The sequence below is a fragment of the Sorex araneus genome, chromosome 3 (assembly GCF_027595985.1).
Source record: "Sorex araneus isolate mSorAra2 chromosome 3, mSorAra2.pri, whole genome shotgun sequence".
Lineage (NCBI taxonomy): Eukaryota > Metazoa > Chordata > Mammalia > Eulipotyphla > Soricidae > Sorex > Sorex araneus.
This window is the reverse complement of record NC_073304.1, coordinates 110,312,584-110,340,378: the sequence shown is the minus strand read 5'-3', so window position 1 is coordinate 110,340,378 and position 27,795 is coordinate 110,312,584. Positions and strand designations below refer to the sequence as shown.

The 27,795-nt window shown below is 43.7% G+C and overlaps 1 protein-coding gene across 1 annotated transcript in view; it reads left to right on the top strand.

Moving 5' to 3' along the window:
* EGFR (epidermal growth factor receptor) overlaps positions 1-27,795 on the top strand; it is a 222,806-nt gene that overhangs the window by 182,775 nt on the left and 12,236 nt on the right. Inside the window, exons 20-22 of the mRNA XM_055130606.1 lie at positions 11,531-11,716; positions 25,058-25,213; positions 25,911-25,986. Of these exons, the coding sequence (XP_054986581.1) occupies positions 11,531-11,716; positions 25,058-25,213; positions 25,911-25,986 (418 nt within the window). The remainder of the gene's footprint in view (positions 1-11,530; positions 11,717-25,057; positions 25,214-25,910; positions 25,987-27,795) is intronic.

Below are 27,795 nucleotides of genomic sequence, written 5' to 3'. Positions count from 1 at the left end.
ACTATTCTCTCTGGTCATCACAGGCCTACACGTCACAACCCCTTCTGGTGGCTGCTGGCACATTATTGTTTTAGACCTTTTCATCACATTTTAAATGTTCACTTTCCATCTAGCTATAATTTAGTTCCTTCACAGACTTTCTCTTATACTTACAATGGCTTCTGTATTGGAAGGATTAGGTACAGAAGCCACACACACTGGGCAGTGAATGGCAAACCTCTGATGTCAGTATTGTGTACCACATTCTTTGGACGAGGGAAAAACAACATAAAGAAATTTGCTCACTTCACCATGATTTACAATACTGTTACTGTTAGAGTCTCATGGACGCAGCATCCCAACACTGCTTGGGAAATGTTGGGCTCTCTCCATCACCGCTCCCCGCCCCCCGCCCCCCACGGAGAGCTCGGCTTTGTAGGTCACTGCTCAGGTTCTTCTGCTTTGGGCATTTGTCAGTGCTGTGCCTCTTTATGCCCCGTATATGAGAGAGATCATTCTATTTCTAATTTTCTCCTCTGGCTAACTTCACTCAGCATGATGCTCCAGATCCAGCCATGTGGCAGTCAATTGTATAAATTTGTCTTTTTTGTTCGTTTTGGGCAACATTAACAGTGCACTCAGGGGTCATTCCTAATGGAGAACCATAAGGTCCTGGGGTGCAAACTCAGGCCAGTTGTATGTAAGGATTGCTTGGATTTTCAAGGGGAGATTTATTTCTCCGTATTATTTTCAATAGTATTTGGTATAAAAGTCATGGATCTTTATATAGGAATTGTATTGAATCTATATATTGCTTCTGGTGAAATTGCCATTTTGACAATATTGATACTTTCAATCCATGAACACGAGATGTGTTTCTGTTTTATTGTGTCTTCTTTTATTTTTTTAGTAGAGATCTAGACTTTTCTTCATATAAGTCTTTCATCTCTTTTGTCAATCTGATTCCCAGGCACTCAATTTTTTTTAATTTTTAATATTTTTTTGGTTAGTGAATTACCGTGAGGTGCAGTTACAGACTTACAAACTTCGTGCTTACATTTCAGCCATACAATGGTCAAGTATCCATCCCTCCACTAGTGCCTGTTTTCCACCACCAATGGTCCCAGCATCCCTCCCACCATCCCCACCCTGTTCCCCCTACCCCTACCCCACCTCTGTGGCAAGGCATTCCCTTTTTCTCTCTGTCCTTTTGGGTGTTGTGGTTTGCAATATAAGTATTAAGTGGCCATCATGTTCGGTCTATAGTCTGCTTTCAGGATGCATCTCCCATCCCAGGCGGATCCTCCTAGCACCACTTACTTGGTGATTCCTTCTCTAACTGAACTGCCTTTTCCCTCAGTATGTGAGACCAGCTTCTAAGCTATGGAGTAATTCTCCCAGTACTTATCTTTAATAATCTTGGGTGTTGGTCTCCCATTCTCTTACTTTCTACAAATGGAATTCCACAAATGAGTGCAATTTTTCTATGTAGGTCCCTCTCTTTCTGGCTCATTTCGCTTAACAGGATACTTTCCATGTTGACCCATCTATATGCGAATTTCATGACTTCATTTTTTCTAACAGCTGCATAGTATTGCATTATGTAGATGTACCAGAGTTTCTTTAGCCAGTCATCTGTTCTCAGGCACTCGGGTTTTTTCCAGATTCTGGCTATTGTAAACAGTGCTGCAATGAACACACAAGTGCAGATATCATTTCTACTATACTTCTTTGCATCTCCAGATATAGAGTGGTATTGCTGGGTCAAATGGGAGTTCAATTTTTAATCTTTTGAGAATCGTCCATATTGTTTTCCAAAATGGCTGAACCAGTCAGCATTCCCACCAGCAGAGAAGGAAAGTTCCTTTCTCCCCACATGGCAACATCGGTTGCTTTTGTTCTTTTGGATGTGGGCAAGTCTCTGTGGTGTGAGGTTATATCTCATTGTTGTTTTGACCTGCATCATTGCACTTAATTTTTGAAGTACAATTATAAATGACATTTTAATTTCCCTCCTATTTTTATTGTTTGCATATAGGCATGCCATGAATTTCTATATATTGATTTCGTAGCCTACCATTTTACCTGGACCTCAGTGATAGCACAGCGGGTAGGGCATTTGCCTTGCATGCAGCCGACCCGGGTTCGATTCCTCCATCCCTCTCAGAGAGACCGGCAAGCTACCAAGAGTATCTCGCCTGCATGACAGAGCCTGGCAAGCTACATGTGGAGTATTCAGTATGCCAAATACAGTAACAACAAGTCTCACAATGGAGACATTACTGGTGCCCACTCAAGCAAATCAATGAAGAACAGGATGACAGTGCTATAATGCTACCATTTTACCTATGAGTATAGTATTTCTAAGAGCTATCTTTGTAGTCTTTTTTATTAGGGCTTTTATAGTATAATATCATGACAGGAGTGCCCAAGCCTTCCGTGTGTCATCCTGTGCTTGATTAGTTTTGAAGTGTGCAGAGTGGAATGTCCCTGATGGATGAGGGCTTGGGTGTGTCGTCTGTCTGGGCGAGGCTTCATCAGAATCACGTCACGGTCGACTAGTTGTTAGGAAACTTCTTTGGGTGTTGTTTGCATTTTAAACATCCCTGCATATTTTCATACAATTCCACTCGATTCCTTCCAAGAAGGCATTCTAGTATTCTTTTCATAGAGAGAAGGAGCTTCAGTATCGATGGGAGAGCATGCCATTTTAGAGTGTACTCTGATTTTCTTCAAGATAGAATTTAGATTCCACAAAAATTACCCCATACAGTAGATACAGCTCAGTGGTTTTACTATACTCATGAATTTATATAGTTTTGACCATTATTTAATTTCAGGTATTTTCCTGTCTAACATAGTTCATTTCATTTTTCTTCTGGTTACAAATACTGTTCAGTTACAGTGCAATGAAGGCTGGTTCTTTCCTGAATGCTCCTTTTTTTTTTTTTCTGATTACTTTGGGCTCCCTTTGTCGATTTTTTTTCTATCTTCTTAATCTCTGCTATTAGGTTATTCCTTGGGGATCTTTCTTACTTCCCAATGAATACTTACATTGCTATGAACTTTTGTCTTACCACCACTTTTGCTGTGTCCCATATGTTCTGGAATCCTGGGTCTCCATTCTTATTTGTTCCCAGGAATCTTTTGATTTTCTCTTTGACTTACCATTTGTTTAGTAGTGAGTTATTTTAACTTCAAGTGCTGAGCCGTTTTACCATTTCTATTTTATGTTTAACAAATAATTTTTATTTTTCAAAGCTTAGTGGTCAGAGAGGATACTTGATAGGACTTCTGTCTTGATTTCTTGCAAGTATGTTTTGTGATCCATTTTCTGATGTGTCTTTGGGCAAAGTGCCATGTTCTGGAGAATACATACTCAACTTTTGGGGATGAAGAGATACATATCTATCTATTTACCTATCTATATCTACATATACACATATATACACATATAGAGATACATAAATGCATATGTATGTCTCCTAAGTGCATCTCTTCCATTTATTTCTTCAAAGACAGTGTTTTTCTTGTGTTTGTACCTAGTTTACTTATTTGACAGTGATGGGGGGAGTTAAAGTCCCCTCCTACTACTGTGCTGCTGTCAGTGTCTTTCTTCATGTCTATTAGTAATTGTTTTAAATATTTTGTTGACCATCACTAGGTACATGTATGTTTAGCAGTGATATATTGATTCCTTAGTTATTATGAAATGACAATCTTTGTCCCTTATTGACTTTTTAAATTTATGTTGTCTAATATAAGTATCCCACTCCAGCCTTTTTAAGGCAATTATCTTCCTATTTGTTTTCCAGTCTTTGATTTTTTGAGCCTGTATTTGCCTTGACTGTTCACATATCACTCTTGGAGGCAGCAGAATTTGGGGTTCTGTTTTCTGATCCATCCTGCCACTCTGAATCTCTTGATTATGAATTTAGGCCACCTGTATTTACTAAGATCATTGAGATAAAGGGATGTATAACCCTCCTCTTGTAGAAGATATTCCTGATTGTGGAGTTTGTCTTGTCTTTTACAAAAGACACTTTAATGCTTCCTGAACAGCTGGTTTCAAAGTTACAAAGTTTTTGTTATTGCCTGTCCTAAAGCTTTGTATACTTCCTTCAAAGATGAATGTTAATTCAGCTGGATAGAGTATTCTCAAAGAGGTGTTTATGTCATTGAATTTTCTTCTTTTTTCACATTCTCTTCTGTAGAGTCTTATTTGATAGAGTCATAGGTCTGCTGTGACTCTTAAGGAAGACCTTCTTAATGCGGTTTCCTTCTTTGATTTTGCTGATTTTAATATTCTGTCTCTGTTTTTGGATTTTTTCATTATGATCACAATTGTCTTAGTGTATTTTTATTTGGGTCTGTTTGGGCTGAGACCCTTCAGATATGTGCACTACTCAGCTTGTGAAATTCTCAGTCATGATCTTTTTGACTAGCCATTCTTCCCTGACCGCCCCTTCTTGTTATTTGGGGACCTCTGGCAATTCCTATATTTCTAATCTTGAACTTGTTCTGTAGTTCTCAGGTGTACAACTTTCAAACTTTTTGTCCATCTTCTATTGTTTTCTAGAGGTTTCCTAGTTGACAGCGATAGGGGAGTGTTATGGAACTCAGATCTTTTCCTCAGCTGTTGTTACTAGGCTACTGAGACTTTCCACTTAGTTTTCTTATGCACCTACCATACTCTTCAGTTGTCACTTTTAATTTCATCATTTCCACTTTTATACCTTCTTACATTTTCTTAACCTCATCAAGCTCTCAGTAGAGACACTGTCCCTAAATCAGTTTCATCTGAGAGGCTGCAGAGAAGGTCCATCCGGGTAGGGCCTTTACAACTGTTGTCTCCTCCCCTTAAGCTTGGGAAGCCTTTATGCTGCCTTCCCATCATGTCTGCTACGTTCTAGGGTGTGAAAAATATAAAAGCGCGCATGTGGGAAAAGTGATATGTGTATGTGTTCACGGGCACTTGGGGCAGCTCTCTCTCTCTTTCTCTCTCTCACTGCTCATGTTTGGTGCTCTCGAGCCGCTGTGTATGGACTGGATAGGGATGGCTCCTCCTTTGTGCTCCGCTTCTGTGTGTGCCACTATGCTCTCTTCTGTCTGTCTCTCTGTCTCTGCCTCTGTTTCTGTAGTCTCTAGTCTAGTCTCTTCCAATCTCTCTTCTTCCGATCTCTCTCTCTCTGGAGCCCTTCTGCCTCAGTCTTTGGATTCTCACTTGCTCTTACTTCTGACTCTCACTCTGACTCTGATTCTTATTCTCACTCACTTTGTGCTCTTTCTTTCCCCTGCTTCTGGCTCCGATGATTCTCTTTTGCTCTGTACTCTGCTTCTGTGTCTTCTCCCTGCTTCTGTGTCTTCTCTCTTGCTTCTGTGTCTTCCTTCTTCTGTGTCTTCTCTCTCTTCTTCTCTCACAGTCTTAGTTTTTATAGCAATCACATAGGGTGGTGACACAAAGGTGGGTTTAACATTAACAAAGCAACAAAGAGGGGTAAGACCACTCCTTCAGGAAATTGACAAAATCTCATCTAAGGAGATTACTCCAGATTAATATGAGATCAGTTTAAGGGCAGGATCCCATCCAGGGTGTGTCGCTTTCTTCTTTCCTCAGCTAGTAATCCACTTAAGTTGTTATAGTAAATCTACTTCTAATATTTTTAGCAATGTCATTCTGTATGAGCACAGTAAGAGATATATCAAACTTAAAGTTTGGTTCTTTCTGAGGACATTCACTATATATTCCAGACCACAGTCCTTAGGCCAGGTTAGTCTTCCTAACCCCAGCAGGGTCCTAGTCTTGTCATTACTCTTTGGATCATGACAGCATTTGTCTATGGCCATGCTCTCAACTTATAGTTGAGTATTGTGGCACTTTGGCCTGGCCCATTTCAATACCAGGGTAGCTCATAGCTTGCCCTGGGTCCATTCTGTCCCTTATCAGGACCTTGCTTTTGGGATGCTAGGAACTAAGGGCAACTAAGTCGAGAAAGCAGATGCCCAGGAATAAATATTATTGGAGTCAATTAGCTCCCAAGTTACAAAGCATAATCTTAACTGTCTTCCTGTGTCCATACAGAAAGGACATTGCTTTAAGGTAAACTAAGTTCTCTGTGGCAAGGCTAAGAGGACAAACCTAGTGTTATCCTACACTAGGGTATCTCTTTTATAGTTTACACCCAAAGAGCTCTCTAAAGGAGTCAGTCCCTACAAGGGTCAGAAGTAGAGTTGGTGGAGGTACACAGCAGAATGCAGGATGGTTGAACTGGAGCTTCATTTTCCTCCTCTAAATTCTCTTGAAATTGGAATGACTTATAAAAAATGCTCGAATTCACAGTATGATGCTCACTCTATCAAGTACTGCCCACCACTGGGCTTTCTTCCCAAATAATCAAAATATTATTGTCTGATGTTTGATCCATAATTTTTCTGAATTGTTTTCATTGTCCCAGATAGTTGTTTTGTTTACTTTTTTAAATTTATTTATTTTGAATTAGTGAATCACCGTGAGGGTACAGTTACAGATTTATACACTTTTGTGCTTATACTTCCCTCATACAAAGTTCGGGAACCCATCCCTTCACCAGTGCCCATTCTCCACCACCAGTAAACCCAGCATCCCTCCCACCCTCCCCAGTCCCATCTCCCCCCACCCCACCCTGCCACTGTGGCAGGGCATTCCCTTCTGTTCTCTCTCTCTAATTAGCTGTTGTGGTTTGCTTTTATTGAACTATCTACTATTTCTAGACCAGACCCTCATTATCTCACAAGGGCTAAACTCTTAGAAAGCTAGTGTCTGGAAAGAGGCCCATCCTGGAATTTGGCAGAGCCCGATTAGAGTAGATGCTTAGCAAAAAGTCCACAGACAGACAGATAGCTCCCCACTTCCCATCACTTCCAGCACCAGCTCTGTGGATGCAGAGCAATTTCTTCTCTTGTCCCAGGCAGAGCCAGCAACAGGAGTTGGAGAATTCATCAGTGGCCTAGGAAAAAAGTCATGGAAAACAAAATTAGTAACTTCACACTCCAGAATCTATAAAACTTATTTCCTCTTACATCCACAAAAAGCAAAACCCAGGTAGAATAGTTCCTGCTCTTGTGCTTTTCCCAGAAGATCACTAGTAGGCAGAGTAGATGTTGGCCTCCCAACGCATTCAGACACACTGCTTCCTGCTGGCAAACACTTGTCCCATTTTTACCTCCAGGTAGCCTTCCCCACCTCTTGCAGTGGTGAGTGATCCAAGTCTGATGCAGCTCTAAAGAAAAACAGTGTGTTAACCCTGTGTGGTGGGCAGTCTCGCCCAGGGATGATATACCTATCAAGCAAAATTATCTCTCATGTCAATGGTTTGTGAATTAATGTGAAGTCCTACTAACATAATGTCAACCCCTATTAACAGAACTTCGATATTTATAGGAGTGACTGACTTGTGAAGTCTCTTCATTTACAGCCATTAAAAAAGAAAATTGTTTTAGCATAATTAGCTTCTTTAATTCATTTTTCATTTCCACTGAGACCTTCTAATAACCTTCACAACTCAACATTGCCTGTGAATTTCAGCAATATTTATAGTGCAGAGTAAAAGGCAATTTTGAAGACTGGTTTGGCATTAGAAAGAAGGTGGGTTTTACTGAACAGAGTGCCTAAGATTTCAAAATGTAGAAGTAATATAGTTTTTCATGGGTGGAAGAGGAATGTTGGGGAAGACTGTTGAACTCCCCTATTTTGTCTCTCCTCTCTTTTTATTCCTGAATTACTTTTATCTTCATTTCCTGACCCCTCACCTCCTCATCTTTCTCTTTCTTTTTGCCTTCTAATCAGATAGGAAACCGTCCTGAACTTCCCAGAACACCAAGCATAAGTCAGGAAGAGGCTCCTGAAGGAAGCAAAGCCATCTGTTCTAAGGCTATTGTCAACTGGAGCTCAATTAACATGTGTATCATTCCAGTAACCAGATGCACTACTCCCTGCTGGGCCGGGTGTGAGCTGTGCAGGGTTCTCCTGGGAGGCTCTGCTTTGAGTTACTCCTTGTGGCCTGTTTAACCTGGAAAGTTCTAAAAGTGTAGAAATACCTACTTTGTGTTTGTTTGTTTGTTTGGGGGCCACACCCTGCAGTGTTTGGGAGCTCCTGCTATGCTTTGGGGTCACTCATGGTAGAGCTTGGAGGCCAGTGTGGTGCAGGGTATCAACTAATGCCTCTTGCATGCAAAGCATACATTGTTGAGCAAGTCCTCTGATCTACCCTTTAACCTTAAGGATTGTGCCTCTCCTAAAAAATACGTAAAATATATTGAGAAATGAAGTGGCAGGGAGGTGGGAAATCTACTGAAATTCCTTTCTTCCAATTTTCTTAACATAAAATATTCACAGATTTGAAGACAGGCAAGAAGTAATGTGCCAAAAAACATATTGTTGGTTGGGACCAATAACTAGATTTCCAAGACCTCCAGAACCTCAAAGACAACCCTGACATATGACTCAGACATTGCCAGTGGGGTCTCTAGCTTGGGTCTGCCTTCAGACTGGATGGCTCATTCGGAGCCATCAAGAAATGCCAAGCGTGCTTGTCACAGGCACAGTGTTCCTTTGAGATGCCAAGATAAACACAAAGGGACACATGACCTACAGCATCCCCATTGTCACAGTCGTGGGACAGAAGTGATGGCCTAGTTCTCTGTTCTATCAGGCCTTAACAGATCGTGGGCCTGGCGGGTTTCCAGGCTCTGTGTGGCCAGACCCACACCTCACTCTGCTCCCCGGGTCTCCGTTCCCAGTTCCAGGTCAGCTCCTCTGTGCCCCACGACAGCTGGGCTGCTCACACTGCTCCAATTTTCAGATTTTTTTTCTCCCCTCTGAAATGAATACAATGTGTTTCCAGATCTTAACCAGATCTTGGGAAAATAGCCTCAGCCAAGGGATTGCTTCGGTGTTATGATTGTACGGTTTCCCAGACTTTGAGAGAGACCTGCTTTGTGCTTCTCTGGCAATCGTGTGGCTTGTTAAGTTTTCCATAGACTTTTAAGTCTAAATTTAGGGAAGGCGGTGGAAGGAGAATGCAAGAATAGTTTTATATCTGTGCGGTGCATGTTTCCCACCGTTAACCTGGTGCAAGGTGAGCTGTCACAGTGTGAGCTGGGGTAGGTTGCAGAAGCAGTAGCCCAAGGTAAGAAGACCCAGCTAGACCCCCACTCGGGACCAAGGGGGTCCTGGACACTGGGCCCAAGTTTCCTCTGCTAACCAGCAATGGCCATTTCCTACGGGCCTGTCTGGCTCTAACCTTTTCATAAGAAGTCCCATGCAAAGGGAAGAATCTGCAAAGATGAACTTTACTCTCTGCTCTTTAATAGTATGTTCATGATATGAAAGTAGAGGAAACACCAAATCTCCTTGACAGTAGAAAGCTTAGCCACTCAGGAAGTATCCAGGCTAGACAACAAATACTCAGAACTGTTTTGTTCATTGCTTCTGAGTCTTGAGCTGTCTGAGGCAGCAATGTGTCCAGGTCTTCATCAGGCACCCCCAGGATGATACCCCCAGCCTCTCCACCACCTTCTCCAGAGCACTGGCCACCATAGCAGAGACAGCAGTGATGAATGTGGAGAAACTGAGGCAGCGCAGATCAGAGTACCAGGGCAGCGGCAAGTATAGTCCTTCCCTAGAGCCCAGTGGGAGGCACAAGTCTCTGAGTCATGCAGATGTTTCCGTGCAGGTCACGGGCCAGCATCCAGGGCACCCCCGGGGGTGGGTGCACACAGTCTGGCCTCCCTGGACCTCACACTAGCTTGAGTGGGTTCCAAGAATTTGCATCCTAAGCAAGTTTCCAAGCTGTGCTGACTCCACATCTTCCCAGGAATGGCTATACAATGCCAGGAGAGTGAGGAGGCCCCCAGGACCTGGGGTGGGGGTGGGGGGCTGGGAAGAGGAGGGAGGGGGTGGAAGAGAGAGTGAGATACACACCCTGGGGAGGGAGAGGAGCTCAAGGCCAGTGGTTCCTGCACATGAAGGCCAAGGGAAGGCTAAGGTCAGAAATGTGACCCGGGGATTCAGACCCCTGTTCCTGTCCCCTGTGGCCCCACTGGCCCAGGGGCTCACTAGCACTCTGACACTCCTCCCAGAGTCCAAAATCCAGGCTGCAGCCACCAAAGTGGACAGATGTGAAAGGAGCCTCTAGGCTTTCACGCTCAACCCCTGTCATGTGTTTGCATGGAAACAAGAATCCCCTACACTTTGTAATTTTTTAAATATTTTTTACTAAAATTAAGGCCCTGTGATTTACATTGTTACTTATAGCTGAGTATCTTGGAACCCATTCCTGAAAACTAGTGATCCAGTACCTTAATACTAGTGTCGCTCTCCTCCTGGTGACCAATGTCCCAGTTTCTTTCTCACCCTGCAACCTGCCTCTTTGTCAGGCACATTTCTAAGTTTGGGTGTTGTACTTTAGATCTCATGCTTGTGGTATTGTCGGGTCTGGATTCATCTTATATCTATACATATGCCATATATGTACATGTGTATACCTAAAACATACCTCCACACCACAGATGTGCTTAAGGCTGACCCCTCTGTTACCTCTCATCTGTCTTCATACTTTAACGGAAAAAAATTGTGTGGAAATGGAGAAATGTCTAATTCTTAGGCAAACAGTACCCCTGTGTGAATAAGATCACAGTGGTGTATAAGATCCTCTTTGTCAGCCCAAGAAGATCAGAAGGGCTAGAACCAAGTCTGCTTCTGGGACCTCAGAAGATAAGGCTCCCCTGCGAGGGAAGAAAATGGTGCCTTTTGCTGAGTGGTGAAGGTTTCCTGTCAAGGAAGGAACTGAAGCAGAAGCAGCTGGGGCTTGTCTCAGATGAGGGCAGCGGTCAGAGCCAGTCACAGTAGGTTAGGTCCCCTCTGTCATTTCCAGGCTGGAAGCTGCCCCACTGGCAGGATGCATGCCTCCTGCCCTCCCTGCCCCCCGCCCCCAGTCGCCCATTCACCTAGTGGACTGCATTCTGTTGCCCATGCTCCACAATCAGGAGCAAATACTACCCACTTAGGTGAGTCTGCCCTACCCACCAGGCCCACCCTGCAGCCCTGCCCACCCACAGTTCTAGGGTGATTTCCTGTCTGGATGCAGATCACCCCTAAAAGTCGGCACTGGGCATCTGTAGCCCTCTTTTCCTTTTAAGTTGATTGTTTTATTTATGGCAATGTGAGAGGAGAGAGAGGGGTGGGAAATGAACCACCTCGGAGCACACCTTGGAGGGGGGTCATCCAGCAAGTCATCTAGCACCAGAGCCTGCATCTTTGGGGTCTTTTACTGCGTGAAACCCCGGGGGTCATCTCCAGAAATAGTCCCATATTTTTCACAGATATAGTAGCCATCAGGCAGGGCATCACCGCAGATGCTTCCCAGTCTGCTTTGCATCCACGGGGACAACTTTTGAACCTTTGATATGGTTTGAGCTATGAGACCCAAATCACGTTACATTCTGGCCTTTTCATTTGGGGAAAGGGTCCATGGAGAGCCTCCCTGATGCATCCACTGCCCTTTTCCTACAGGAGGCCTATGTCATGGCCAGTGTGGACAACCCCCATGTGTGCCGTCTGCTGGGCATCTGCCTGACCTCCACCGTCCAGCTCATCACACAGCTGATGCCCTTCGGCTGCCTCCTGGACTACGTTCGTGAGCATAAGGACAATATTGGCTCCCAGCACCTGCTCAACTGGTGTGTCCAGATTGCAAAGGTAAGTTATGAGGGCGCTCGGAAGGCAGGACATGCAGTCACACCCAATGGAGCCATCTCTTTGATAATGAGAGTGCTCAGATGGAAGTTTGAGGGAGGAAGGAAAATCGAGTGGAAAGCCAGCGATTGGAGCTTTTTCCAGGGATCACTAAGAGCTTCCCAAGGGTGTGTGTTACAAATACTTGCGTGCATGCTCACAGCCTGCCCTTTGGATTACATTTAACTTGTCATCTTTTGCAGCAAATCTATGTCTGTCCCAGTCTCCATTGAAAATCTACTCATTCAGCTGCAAGTAAACAAAGGTTTTCTTTATTGGGATTCAGTTCTCTAAGTTCTTATTTTTCTGATATTCTTTTGTTGATGACCATAATGACTGTAGAAAAGAAAAAGCAATTTATGCTCAATCAGGATTTAAGAAGGAGCAGGTCAGCAAGAGGAAATGGGAAGAGGCCCACGGCAGGTGCTGTGTAAGTGCGGGGCTGGAGAGTTGATTGATGAGCAGAGACTTTTTTGGCTTGGATGGTGTTCCTCACATTCCTATCAATAGGAGGGATCCTAAGAGAGACAGAGGCTGGGTGACCCCCTGCACACAGACAGGGACAGAGAACCTCTGGCATTGAGCAGCTCCTCCTCAGGTGGAATTTCCTACTCAGCTGAAGTTTGCGACTGTTTACTGTGCTTGCCACTCAACTTGTGAAATTCTGACTTCCTCTGACAATGAATCTATTTTTCCTCCATGGGATGTAACACACTAGTGAGATGACGTCATGACCCATCACCTCTCTCCTAATGGGGTAGGGTGTTTGGGGGCATTTCAGGGCCAAAGTCAGAAGGCAGGAGAGTCCACCTGGGTCCAGGTGTTAATTTCTTAGATTCCCCCTTGTTGACAGAAACATCAGCCCCACCAGGTCACTCAGACTGATGCTTTGGCTGTGCTCCCTCGATACTCAGCAGATGTAGAAGATAACTAAGAAGATGAATCCAGGTGGGGACTGCTTGGCCAGTAGCTACATGGAGCACACAGAATTGGCTCACTGGGCACAATAGGTTTCCCTCCTAACATGAGTTCTGAGCCAGAAAGTCAGCTTTCAAATGGCAGCAAGTCACAGTGTGTTCCAGGTCATCCAGCGCCGGTGTCTCAGTCACAGCCAGAGGGGCTTCCGGTACCTGTGGAGAAGATGTTTCCTCTCCATCCATCATAACCTGCAGCTCTCACAGAATCACACCCTCACCATTCGACAATGGTTCTGAGTCAGGGAGTATGGCCCTGACACCGTGGCTTCCTGAAAATGCTGCTTCTTCCTTATTTTTATCTTTGGGACAGTGCCAGAGATCTGATTCAGGGCCTTGAATATGTAAGGTTTGTCCTCTGCTGCTGAACTCCATTCTGGGCCTTTATGCTTATTTCAGTGTATGAGCATTTGTGCTTCCTGAGCTTGATATGACAAGTCATGCAAACGTGGTGACTTACTACCAAGGAAACATATTCTCACAGTTCTGTAGATCATAACTTCAAAACTGCGGTGTGGTAAGGGCTTTGTTTCTTCTGAAGGGCTGAGGGGAAGACCCCATCCTGTCTCTCCAGCCCTGGTGGGTCCAAGCATCTCTTGGCTCTGGATGCATCACCTCACCTTCTGCCTCCATCTTCACATGGCCTCCTTCCCATTTTGTCTGCCTCCACAGTATCCTTTCCTTTCTCTCAGGAAACAACAGATCCATTAGCCATCCCCTGAATCTGGGGTTACTTCTTCATTTTGAGGTCTTTAACAAACTAGGTCTGCAAAATCCTGCTTCAAATAAGGTCACTTTTTAGGGATTGGTGGCATTAAGCAGAGAGGCCACTCCTCATCCATATATAGTCCTGGAGGAATTGGTTGGCTCAGAGAAAGTGGAACTTAATACAGAATAATTCCTGTGTCCTGTTACCTGAAACCAGAAATTCTTTTTCAGCTTTCTTCCCTGATTTTCTGAAGTGGGAAATTAAAAGTATAGCTCTTCCTTCTCAGGTGACATGTGTCACATTTCCTTTTGTTCTTAGCACTTAGTGTTCCCTGGGAAATCTGGTCTCAGCTTGTTCTCTTGAGTCCGTCTCCGCTTGCTCACACTAGTACAGAAACACCAGCTCTGCCTGGCCCAGCTGCACCCACCGATGGGGTCCCTGGGGCTACACTACCCACTAACTTGTGAGGCCCCATTCTCAGAGACACCTGGGCATCCCTGTCCCTTCCCACATCGCTCACGTCCCTGTGTGACTTTTTATGATAAGGTGATAAAGTTAGGAAGTTGTGTCCACACCAAGCAGTTTACAATTCTGTGGATTCTAGATTCAAACCTCAACTCTGGCATATATCACGTGGCTTCAGGCGATCTCTCAGTCCCTCTACTTCTTCCCTTTTAGTGAAGAGTGTTTGTGTCTGTTCACCGCAGTGCAGTCTGCCGTTGTGTCACATCTGTCAAGAGTGCCAGCACATGCCTGCACACACCAAGGTTTCCCTTCCTCTGTTTCTCTCCCCAAACTGTGGCTAAACTGGATTCGAGTCAGGACTCACATCTGCCCTGAATCACAGCCTTCGTCTAGTTCGGCAATCAGCAATCATTCTCTCAGGGCAGCATTTCCTGTTCTTGGCTCTTTTTTTGCTCACAAGCTTTCTTCCTCTCTCCTTCACCACATGTATTCAAATCTGCGCCGCCACGTATGTCTGCATCAATGGAAGCTCTTTGCCCTCACTCTCTCTGGATCGCCTTCTCTAAGTGTGGTATGAAAATTTCGCCTGCAAAGAACTCAGCTTGACCTGGATGTAGTCCAAGCACAAAGCAGCAGAGGTCCCGAGAGGAGCATCCAGCACCCAGAAGTTCTCCAAGCTAGTGCTCTATGTAACAGTGTCAGGCTGTTACTTCAATTCACTGTGCTGTTGCTTGTCCTCCGTTTAGCTTTCCTTCCAGACACATTCTCCCACACTGGCTGTGAGCTCTGTGCTAGTGAGATTTATTTTCCATTCACAAGAGAAAGCTTATTATGTTTTATTTGAACAGTTGCAGGGATGGAGTATCTGTCCCCAGAGGCAAGAGAAAATAATGGTTCCCTCAATTAATAAAGACAAATTTAATCTTGTGTTAGTGAATATTTATCTAACTATTAAACAGTTTTCTTTTTCAAAGTTTGAAGTGAAACTACCCAGAAACACTTAGTGGCTGACCAGAAACTAAACTCCTGGCATTTTCAAAGTGGGATTTATTGACTTACAAATGTCCTATGTTGATTCAAAACAGCATGGACTATCTTGGGAAGTTTTCTAAATATTAAAAGAGAATTGTCCACTGTTCTCCTGTTTCTTGACCTGGCTAAACTGCTAGAAGGACAAATAAAATGATATCACCCAAGCAAATGGGAAAGGACAAAATAGAGAAGCAATCTTGCTAGGACCATAGTGGGATTTGAGAGAACAGCAGGTACCCATCCCCTTGCCTAAGGTGAAGGGGATTCTATTCTCCACAGCAGAAGAAAACAAACAGCTCAGCCTGGAGTTTCCAGAGACATCATCTGCCTACCGATGTGGAGGGGTCATAGTTTCCTAAGCTCCAGCCTGGAAGCCTGGAAGCCTCCTCACTTATGAGTAATATAGTTGCATAAGACAGCATGAGCACTGTTTCTGCCTACATCAGCTGGTCAACAGACTCAAAATTATATTACCTGGAACAATAATACTATAAAATAAACTAATCCAAAGGATCCTATAGTGATGTCCGTTTGAAAACACTGTCAGTTCCTTCTCATAAGCTAGACTCTCCCAGCCCTGAAATTATGACTATCTAAACTGGGACTCGGCTCACATCCCCCATGCTGCAGGGACACCAGAGCTTTCTGAGAACATAACCCAGATGAATGTCTCACAGGACTGACGTTTTAAGCATTTAGGAAAATGCTACATTATAAGATTCTTGAGACTAGGGACCTGGGAAGATCTGCCATCTGACTGTTGGAGATAAAGAGGCTCACAAAACTAAGTGAATTTATGGATACCACTCTCTGACCATTACTTCATCAGAAGCAAACTTCAAAATGTTTCTACCCAGAAAGATCTATTATCCCTGTATATGCAATGCTAGGTTTGGTGTAGATTCATTTTGAAAATTCTGGGGGACAAAAAGAATCAGTGGCAGCAGGCCTAAGCCAACAAATCCATCAGTTATTTAATATTTAAGTTATTTGGAGATTTCTTTACTTCCACCGTTTCACAAAAGATTATAGTCAAGCAAATCAGAAGTTTCCAAACATTTGGAATAAACTTTATCCCAAATAAAGTTCCCAAACATATTTCAAACTTATTCCCTTACCCTTCTCAGAAAGAAAAAAACAAAAGACAGAGTCCTTAAAGAAACCTATCTCCTTAAAGATAATGGAAAGTATAATTGTACTTATGGCTCCTACCACCCTTTGGGTTATTCTGGCACCTCCAGAGGGCAGTTTGGGAAGCCTCTTCAGGAAACACTGATTTCAATGAGCCTTCACAGTATGTCATTTAAAAGCCAAATTTGCTGAACTATTAAAGCATGTTCATTAACTCTTAAACATTTCACCAAGTTATTTCTTGAGCATTTATCTACTGGTATTATTTAGCATGGTCTGGAGTGATAGCACAGTGGGCAGGGCGTTTGCCTTGCATGCGGCCAACCCAGGTTCGATTCTTCCACCTCTCTCAGAGAGCCCAGCAAGCTACCGAGAGTATCCTACCCACACAGCAAAGCCTGGCAAGCTACCCATGGCGTATTCGGTATGCCAAAAATAGTAACAAGTCTCACAATGGAGATGTTACTGGTGCCCCTCGAGCAAATCGATGAGCAACAGGGTGACAGTGATCATAATTTAGCATGTGAAACATATATCTACATCTGTGTCTGTGGGGGGGAGGGTGGCCAAATGGCATTAGGCGGTTTTGATTTGTTGGCCATACTTATCGGTCCTCCAGGCTTTGTGCTTCCTGATGGCAGTGTTTGTAGGGGATTAAAGAAGGCAAGTACCTTAGTCCTCACTAGATCCAGGACCAAAACTTTATATCCCAAACTTGGCTTCAGCTAAGGACAGTGGATCGATGTGAAGCTAACAGTGCAGAGAGAGTGTCATGGGTCAGAGCCTGAGAGTGAATCTGAGAACTGGACACCCAACGCCTCTGGAGAGGAAGACCTGTACCTCCCTGAGCCAGGGGCTCAGTGCATCCATCAGTCAGTGAGTGAGCTGTCCACCCAGCACCCCTAAGAGTTCTGGGGAATGGCAGAGGTTCTCACAGTCTCCAAAGAGTTCTGCATCATCGTTCTCAAAGCCGTGTCTCGCACTCCTGAGTTATAAGTAACTCACGGGGTCTCAAGTTAATGAACAGCAAAAATCAGGCACCCTTACTCTAAGTCTGCCCTTCTTCAGCACTGGACATCACACAGTCCTTGAACCCAGCTTTCCCTCCCCCTGATCCAAATGAGTCTTGCTCTGACAGGTTTTTTTTTCTTTTTCTAACTTTTCTGTGGCTAGATCCCAGGGGTGGGTGGGCTCCGCTATTGGTGAACACAGCCTGCACCCTCCCCACTCCAGCTCTGTTTCCGCGCCTCAGGGTGGTGCTTGGCTTAGAACAGGACTGGATCCCTGTCTGGGGGTGCAAGAGCCATGTGATGCCACATTCCCAGGGAAACAGTTTCAGGTGAAACCTGAAACACAATACCTTCTTCCATGAATGTTGTGGCAGAACATCTGAGGCATAGGTGAAGCAAAGTCCCAAGTTTGACTTGTACAAGAGACAAATAGGACTGTTCAAGTGCCCTTTTAATCTTGTTCTTCAAAATTCACCCTGGCTACTCTGTAGTCATTCACTGGAATAAATACACTGAGATCAGTTCTACCGAAGCCCTTGGAGGAAAATCAGGAAACAAGTTTCCCAAGTGGCCCCACTGGGGACTGAGCTGACATTGCTTCCTGCAATCCTGAGAGTTCATAGGCACTATCATACCCTTATCTTTGGTGACTGGTTAAACTGTAACTGTGGGGCACAGAGGTGGCCTTTCAAATAGTCTTTATAGTGTGGGACAGAGACAATGAAGAGGACTTTATCTAAGTCCAAATAAGTCTAATCTTGTGGTCCCAAAATTATCCAATGTAAATCCACAATCCTACCGCCCCCGCTGATGGCCCCCTTCTGCTCCCCATTACAGCTGATTACTATAAAATCTTCTCGTTTTCAAGCCTTCTCTGAAGACTGATTTTCAGAGAAACATTATAATTTATTGAGTTCCTCTGGTCCTTAACGGCCTAAGATTTGGGGGTGGAGCTCAGTTGACTCACTAGATTAGCACAGTGATATGGATTCAGGGGCACAGGGCCAAGGAGCTGAGTGTCTGGTTTTTTGCTTATTTTTATTTCCTTTTTAGTAGCCCTGGAGGCCTCAGGAAAATCAAGCGGGTTTCACTTGGAGGCTCTAGCAGGGAAGTCAAGCCACAGTCCTGATCAGTGAGAACTCAAGGATTGGTCTGTGAGGCATTGTCCCTGTCGTCTAGGATCGTGGGTCCTGAAGCACACAGGCTTCCAGCCTTGATGGGGCTCACTCGCTTGCTCACAGGACCTCAGCACGACCTGACACAGTGTTAGCCCTGTCACCATCAGCCACTCATTCACTCTCCAACTAACTGGAGTCAAATGTTATCACTTACTCATTTCTTTATCCACAGACTTTAGTAAAATACTGTCATTTGCTCCTCAAAATCTTTAGTAAAAAAGTACCTGTGTGCTAGTTTCTTTCTGCTAGGCATTTGAAGAGGTAGAATGAAATTTAGTTAATGGAGCTAGCAGTGCTTTCTGGTGTCCTCTTGTTTTTAGTGAATGTTCAAAAATGACAAATTTAATTTTTAATTTTTTAAATAATGAAGTTTTTCCCTTCACTATATTTTAGGCTGTTACAATAGAGTTAAAGTTTACTGTATTGATGTACAAAATCACGACCACCCACCATGACCAGTGTACCCACAGACCTACACCAGCCTTCCTATTTCGTGCCCATGTGATCTTCTTTCCTCTTCTCTTCTCCCCTCACTGTCCCTCAAGAAGGTTTGTTATCTAGGGCTGGAGGTTTATCTTTGTTTGGTACCATTTGTTTCTTTATCTCATCTCTGTATTTCAGATGAGTGAGATTATCCATCATCCATTCTTCTCCCTCTGCTAGTCCCACTGAACACCCTGTCCTCGAGTCTCACCTACACTGATCTCTGTTTCTTGTGCCTGTTTCTCATGCTGAGCATATTCCATCAAGCTTATAGGCATCATCATGTCTCTACCTTTTTCATTCATTAATGGACATTTGAGTCATTTTCATATCTTAGATACTGTTCTAAGTGCTACAGTGAACATAGACACGCAACCTCTTTTCAGAGTAATGTTTCTGTATTTGGGTGGTAGGGAGCAGGAAGTTGAATAAGTAAGCCATATGAGAATCCTATTTCTTTTCTCTTGAGAAGTGTCTACACCGCCTTTGGTAGAAACAGAACCAGACAACATTCCCACCAGCAGCAAGTGAAGATCCATTTCTCAGACATTCTCATCAGCATCAGTAATTCCTGGTGGGAGATGATCACTCATTATTACTTTGATTTGCATTGCCCTTTAGTCAGTGATGACAAGCACTTTTTCCCATGCTATCTAATCAGGCATCTACATCTCCTCCTTGGGGAAGTGTTCTTCATCTTTCTTTCCCAGTTTTTGATGGCATTGTCTTATTGTTATTGAGCTTTGTGAGTGTTTTATATATCACAATTATGAACCCCATATCTTATATGTGCTGTGCAAATATTTTTACCATTTAGTAGTGTGTCTTTTGATTTTGACCTTTGATCTGAGAAGTTTTTTAACTTTGAGCTCTCAGTTCTTCTCCATTGCTCTGAGAGTCTGTATTCCAGTACCACACAATTTTTTTTAATTAGTGAATCACCATGGGGTACTGTTACATATTTACAAAGTTTCGTGTTTGCATTTCATTCATACAAAGACCAGGTACCCATCCAGTGCCCATTCTTCATCACCAGTGATCCCAGTATCCTACCCACCCACCTCCATCCCCCTCCCCATCCTGCCTCTGTGGCAGGGCATTCCCTTTTTGTTCTCTCTCTCTCCTTTTGGGTGTTGTGGTTTGCAAAAGAGGTATTGAGTGGCAATCGTGTTCCATCTATTGTCTATTTTCAGCAGCTCCCAACCTGAGCCAGTCCTCCCAGGCCCCTTTACTTGGTGTTTCCTTCTCTGTTTGAGCTATCTTCCCCCCTAGCATGTGAGGCCAGCTTCCAAGACATAGGGCAAAACTCCTGGTCCTTATCTCTACTACTCTTGGGTGTTAGTCTCCAATTCTGTTACTTTATATTCCACAGATGAGTGCGATCTTTCTATGTCTGTCTCTCTCTTTCTGACTCATTTCACTTAACATGATACTTTCCAGGTTGATCTACGTATATTCAAATTTCATGACTTCATCTTTTCTAACAGCTACATTGTATTCCATTGTGTAGATGTACCAAGGCTTTTTTAACCATTCATCTGTTTTTGGGCACTCTGTTTTATTCCAGATTTTCGCTATTGTAAACAGTGCTTGCAATGAACATACAAATGTAGATGTTATTTCTACTATACTTTTTTGCCTCTCCAGGATATATTCCCAGAAGTGGTATTGCTAGGTCAAATGGGAGCTTAATTTCTAATTTTTTGAGAAGCATCCATACTGTTTTCCAAAGGGGCTGAACCAGTCGGCATTCCCACCAGCAGTGTAGGAAAGTCCCTTTCTCCCCACATCAGTGCCAACACCGGTTGCTTTTGTTCTTTTGGATGTGGGCCAGTCTCTGTGGTGTGAAATAATATCTCATTGTTGTTTTGATCTGCATCTCCCTGATAATTAGTGATGTGGAGCATTTTCTTATGTACCTTTTAGCCGTTCTGATTTCTTCTTTGAGAAAGTTTCTGTTCATTTCATCGCCAATTTTCTGATGGGGTTGGATGTTTTCTTCTTATGGAGTTCAACCAGTGCCTTGTATATCCTTGATATCAACCCTTTATTAGATGGGTATTGGGTAACCCCATTCTGTGGATTGTCTTTGTATTCTGGTCACTATTTCTTTAGAGGTACAGAAGCTTCTTTTTTTTTTTTTTTTTGCTTTTTGAGTCACACCTGGCGATGCACAGGGGTTACTCCTGGCTTTGCACTCAGGAATTACCCCTGGCGGTGCTCAGGGGACCATATGGGATGCTGGGATTCAAACCCAGGTCGGCCGCGTGCAAGGCAAACGCCCTACCTGCTGTGCTATTGCTCCAGCCCCAGCTTCTTATTTTAAGATAGTCCCATTTGTTTATCTCTGTTTCCACTTAGGCAAGTCAAGACTGTTTCCACCTAGTCAAGGCTAGTCATATTTAAAGATACCTGTAGCTTCAATGTCATGGAGGGTTTGGCTGTCCTTGTCTCCAATGTATCTTATGAATTCTGGTCTGATGTTGAGGTCTTTATTTATTTATTTTATTTATTTATTGAATCAGCATGAGAACAGTTACAAAGCTTTTGGGTTTAAGTCTTGGTCATACAATGATAAAACACCGGTCCCTTCACCAGTGCACATTTTCTACCACCAAAAATACCGGATTTTTTGATGTTGAGGTCTTTAATCCATTCTTATCTGACTTTTGTGAATGATGTTAGATCGCGGTCTGAGCCCATTTTTTTGCATGTAGCTGTCCAGTTTTGCCAGCACTGTTTGCTAAAGAGGCTTTCTTTGCTCCACTTCACGTTGCTTTCTTTCTTCTCAAAGATTAGATGGTCATATATTTGAGGGTGTGTGTAAGGATATTGAACCCTGTTCCATTGGTCTACTGCTCTGCCTTTGTTCCAGTATCATGCGGTTTTAGTTATTACCACTTTGTAATAGAACTTGAGATTGTGGAAGGTGATGCCTCACATCTTCTTTTTCCAAGAATTTTCTTACCTATTCATTGGGGGTTGTTGTTCCATATGAATTTCAGGAGTGTTTGATCCACTTCCTTGAAGAATGTCATGGGCATCCTTATAGGGATCGCATTGAATCTGTGTAATGCTTTGGGGAATATTGTCATTTTGACAATGCTAATTCTCCCAAACCATGAGCAGGGGATATGTTTCCATTTCCTCATGTCCTCTTTTATTTCGTGAAGCAGCGTCTCTGTACAAGTCCTTAACCTCCTTAGTTAAACTGATTCCAAGGTACTTAATTTTCTGAGACATGATTGTGAACAGGATTGCTTTTTTCATATAATTTTCTTCTCTCTCATTATTTGCATATAGGAAATCCATGGACTTTTGGGTATTGATTTTATAGCTGTGACTTTACTATACAAGACTGTTGTTTCTAGGAGATTCTTGACAGAGGCTCTAGGGTTCTCTAAATATAGTATCATATCATCTGCGAATAGTGAGAGCTTGATTTCTTCCTTTCCTATCTGGATTCCCTTAATGACTTTTTCTTGCCTAATTGCTATTGCAAGTACTTCCAGTATTACATTGAACAGAAGTAAGTACCACATAATTTTGATTGCTGTAGCTTAATAGCAGAATTTAGTTAGGAAAAGAAATTATACTTCTCATATTATTTTCTCTAAGGATTGCTTTAGCTGAAAAAAACACAAAATTTAAAGAAGAGGATGTCACTGTCATCCCTTTGCTCATCAATTTGTTCAAGTGGGCACCAGTAACATCTCTTATTGAGAGACTTATTGTTACTGTTTTTGGCATATCCAATTCGCACAGGTAGCTTGCCAGGCTCTGTCACTCGGGCTCGATACTCTCGGTAGCTTGCCAGGCTCTCCGAGAGAGGCAGAGGAATCGAACTCATGTCTGCCGAGTAAAAGGCGAACGCCCAACTGCTGTGCTATCGCTCCAGCCCCTAAAGAAGAGGATAGGGATATAGAAAGGTTGACTGATAAATGAAAAGTCTTGTGTGTGATTTAATTATTCTGTAGATGTGCAATTCAACATAGTCCATATATGTATAACTCACCATAATCTATCATGCACATGCACTAAATAGTCCATACACATACAGCTCTGTACATAGAATATGCACCGTCCATGTGTGTGCAGTTCTACATAGACTCTGTGTGTGTAGCTCCACATAGTCCATGTGCATGTATGATTTCTACACCATCCGTTTGTGTTACTATGTGATTCATGTATACAGTTCAAAACAGTATCTTCCATAGGGTACTTCTTTAGGAAGTGTGCAGTGAAGCAATTCACAAAAGTGATACTGGATGAAAACAAAGAGAGATAAATAAAGTGGGAGAGAGTAAAAGCAATCTAGTGCCTATAAACGAGAATGCATCTATTGAGTCTAATCAGGTGAAAAGGCAAGAAAAGTCAGCCCTAGTGAAGAGGGGGTAAAGTAGCCCTTTTGAATGGACTCATAATTAGATCATAACTAGAGGCCTTATTCTATTATGAAACCACAGGGACCATGTAGAGAACTCAGTGAGGGGCCTGTGAATCAAAGAGTACAGTCGCTGCCCAAGAGGCCAGGCGTGCTGAGCCAGAGTGAGAGGGGTAGGAAGGGCACAGGCCATTCCCTGTTGAGGCAGCATTTGCTCTGTTTATGCTCCCTCCCCCAGCGCTGCCCTCCCTCAGTAAGAGTGCCATTTGGAACATTCAGAGCCTGCTAGTTTTGTTTTGTGGGGGTGGAGGGAGGCAAGAAGTGAGTCCTGTTAGTTTATATCCTGATGCACGAGAAATATTAGGAGAAGAAGCTTAAATTCCGAAGCATCTTTAAAATTCAGAAGTTTTCTAGATAGTACAATGAAAATGAAAATGTGAGAAAGGAGAACATTAAAACATTCTAAAATAGCCTCCAAAGATTCACTTCTGAAATAAGCATTATAAAAGTCTCCTTTTGTATGACTGGCTATGCTCAAGAAAGACTTTAAAAAATAATTTTCACTTGGTATGGCAAGCTAACTAATCATCACACCTAATATCTGTGCTAAAGGAAACAAAGAAATTGCCAAAAATATTGGAATTCATCCATGTCTATCCTATGCAATTGCAATAAAATGCAGATCCCTACAAAGCTACAAAAAATGATATAATTAGAGAGCAAACCATTTATTCCCATTCAGTTAGCATCTGTAAACGTGTTTGTGCTTTCCTGTCCTGCTGGAGAGTTTTCCAGTATTAACTGCAAAGTCAGTTGGAAATGTTGTCTGCCCTCCTGCCTGGAGAGAGAAAAGCAGAAACGCAATGGGAGAGAACAGCGTCTGGGACCAGAGGAACCACAGCTTGGACTCCCTGGCCTCCCCTCCTTTTCCACCTTGTTTGGCTCACTGCGGTGGTGAAGGTGCCACTGACGGACAGCAGAATCTGGCCAGGAGCAGCCCAGTCTGCCTGGAGCTTGTGCACTAGACACCCGTAGGCTGTGGGGTTCTGGTTGCTTGAATTTTATCTCTTATTACTATGATACTGACTCAGGAGGTTGTGGTAGGGGGAAGCATATGGCACCTCGGAAAAGCAGTTCCTTTTTTTTCAAATCACTGTGTCACTGTCACTGTCATCCCATTGTTCATCGATTTTTTTTTCGAGTGGGCGCCAGTAGTGTCTTCATCTGTCCCTGTGGCATGGTAGTGTAGCCCAATAGTGTATTGGGGGCTCTTTCAGGGTCAGGGGAATGAGGACCTTCATTGTTACTGTTTTTGACATATCAAGTATGCCATGAGTAGCTTGCCAGGCTTTCCTGTGCGGGTGGGATACTCTCGGTAGCTTGCCAGGCTCTCCAAGAGGGATGAAGGTTTTGGGGGTGGCCTCTAATCACCTTTACAGATGTTCCCTTTTTTTCAAAGGAGAGAGAAAGCCCAGCGATAAAAATCTTCATTGTAGTGAGTGAACTAAGACCGGCAGGAGTGGCCTGTGCCACATGGAAGAGAGAAAGATGAAAGTTTTGTCTTCCCACATGGGCCAAGCAGGGAAGGTGAAGCCAGGCAGAGAAGGAGGAGGTGCAGGGAAGGTGAGCACCAGGTGCAGACGAACAGCTCCAAAAGGTCTCCAGCGCAGTCTCGGCCCTGGGTGGAGAAAAGCGAGTTAGTCAACAGCAGGATCTATCTTCCTTTATTTGCCTTTTGCCATTCAACATCAAATATCACACGTTTCAAGGTTAGGTGAGCATGTCATCCAGAGAAGTTTGCAGACCGTGGGTTGCCTCACTGTGCTCACACAGCTATGCTGCAGTGTTGAGGCTGGAACTCCCAGTGGAGCAGGGGCTCTGTCTTCATGAGCCCACGTAAAGCCACAGCTCATCTTGTTCCTGCTTGGCTCCATTTTAGGGCATGAATTACTTGGAGGATCGGCGCTTGGTGCACCGTGATTTGGCAGCCAGGAATGTTCTGGTGAAGACCCCACAGCATGTCAAAATCACAGACTTTGGGCTGGCCAAACTCCTTGGTGCCGAAGAGAAGGAATACCATGCAGAAGGAGGCAAAGTAAGACATTTGTCTTGCCAGCAGGGACAGTGGGGTGTGGGGCCAGTCTCAGATGTCCCTTTGTCTGGTAATGGGAGCTAAGCTGCCCTGAGAGGGGAGTGGGGAGACCTACTGCTGAATCATCTGGAGTGGAGAGGCAATAGAGAGCAGCTACGTTCTCAGTGACCTCCACCAAGGTTAGACATCTCCCGTTAGAGTTGCTGTTGGGAAATGCTGCGCCAGGGAGGTTATAGGCTCACTAGTGCAGACAGGATGTTCACGTGCCATGTAGACTCGACTCTCCCATCACTGGCCTTGATGGAGCCATTTTCCTCCTCCAAGAAAAGCTCTAGACTCTCTCCCACCAAAGAGGCAAGAACTCTGCCAACAGGCCTCAGGACACAGCTGAGCAGAGATGCCTTCCTGATTTTACTGTGCAAATGCTGGATACACCTGGTGAATAGCTGGTCTCAGTTCTCTGTCTGCTAGGGAACCAAAGTGTGTCTGATCAAGTGTTACAACACTGGCTTGTGAAGCATCCCCATTGTTGTCTGACCAGGCACCTGTCCCTCCAGCTGGGACCCACAGCCAGGTTGTGATGTAGATAGAGTAGGGTGGCCTTTCTCTTGATCTTTCGTCATTTGAACAGTGCGGTTTAATTTTTTTTAACAGAAGGAAGCTAATAATTGTCTATTTACGTATCTCCTATCATCCCAAGGTGCCTATAAAGTGGATGGCTTTGGAATCAATTTTGCACCGAATTTACACCCACCAGAGTGATGTCTGGAGCTATGGTGAGTGACATTAGATGTAAATGGATCTTCACTGAGGCTCAGCTGGCTGGCTTGTCCTGTGGTTTATGTTATTTGCTCTGCCATCTGGGAATTTTCTGGCAAGATGGTGACCAATAACAGTGTAACTGATGGTATGTGTCCATCACACTAAGTAACTGTACCAAAAAAGTACAGTCTAAATCCATACTAAACATCACCCCAGGCCAACCCTCAAGAGAAAGGGTAAGGGAAGAGAGGAAAAAACAAATTCAAAAAGTGCCTTCACCTGCTAAATCACGCCAAATTTTTGACATTTTTCCATGGACCTGGTTTCAGAAGAGAATTTTGGGAGTTTCAGTAAATTTTGGGAGGAGTTCCTCTTAGATGACACAGGATTAGTGAAGGCCTTGTTCTGGTCCTGCTCTTTGCTTTAGCAGATGGAATCATTTGTTTCAGGGAAGACCTGGAAAAACAGGTATATGTGAGAAAAATAAAACAAGGGAAGAGGTGGTTATTGTCTCTGACTCAGCAATAACTCTCCTGGGCGCCCATGCCTCCAGTTTCAACTGGGGCATGCACAGGCTTACTCAGTTTCTCCCCAAACACACCATCCACACTCCCACTCTGAATCTTCTCTACAAGGGCCACGTATTTTCAGAAAGAACCAAGCTCTGAGCACTCCCAGAAATGGCCCCAAAACAAACCCCAAACAATCATTTAGGCGATTGTATATTTAATATCTGTTGCGTAGATATTCGTTTCCTCATATTCCAAATGTACCTTTTTATTTAATAGGGTAACCATCTGTCTCTTATGCTAGAAAGAAAACTTTACAAAGACAGAGATGTTTGTGAATAAGTAACTCAATATTCTGCATAACCTTGTGAGCTGAGCTGCCTGTAATGCATAAACTAGAGAAGGAGATAAAGCCATTCTGATGCCTGGTTATTTTCAAGATGTGCCTTCTATTTCCACCCCTGGATTCTACCCAAGGGGATCTTCATGTCAGCACCCTGACCCCAGTCTTCTCTCCCTCCTGCCCCTGAGCAACATCCATGAGAGCTCCAAAATGGCCTCTCTTCAATTTTACATATTTTCATTTATACCCTGGAGAGCAGGGAAAAAAATGTCTTTAAACTCTATTCAACTTTTTCTTCTCTGCTTCCATTTTTTAATTTTCCAAGTAGGTTCCAGGGAGTCCGAAGCCCTGATGGTGACTGAAGTCATAGACAGGTGGTCCTGCCGCCCTGTTACCACTAGTCCTCCCTCCAGGTGTGCTGCGGATGCACACTGACAGTCCTCACCTATTGAAGAGATGGGAATGACCATCAGCTCAGGGAACTGAGACCTTTGAGCAATGATAACCAATAGCAGAACGTCAGCATCATCTAAATGCCATGTGTTTCCCTCCCCCCGTAGTGGAAACTTCTTCATTGAATGAATGTGAGCTGCTGTCCTGGCAGTGTGCTAGAATTGTTGGACTGTGAACATGAAATTTTGCCTTAAAGACATCTCCATTACTCTACACTTCAGCCCAATCTATGAAAAAATGTTATCTGTACATTACACATTACAGCAGAAAAAAAGAGAATTCACCCTACCATTCAGTCTCACGCATCATCCACCACCCCCTCTCCTTTTCCCTTTTATCTGAAACCCAAAAGCTTGCCTTCATATTTTTGAACCAAGGTAGATGATGATTGATTTCATAGACCCTGGAAATAATAATTTCTTCTTTCTCGAAGGCCATATGAGCTAGTTAGTAGAAAGGGACAGAAAAGCATTTCCTTCTTTTTACAACCTTGCGTTCTTTATAGTAATATAAGTCAC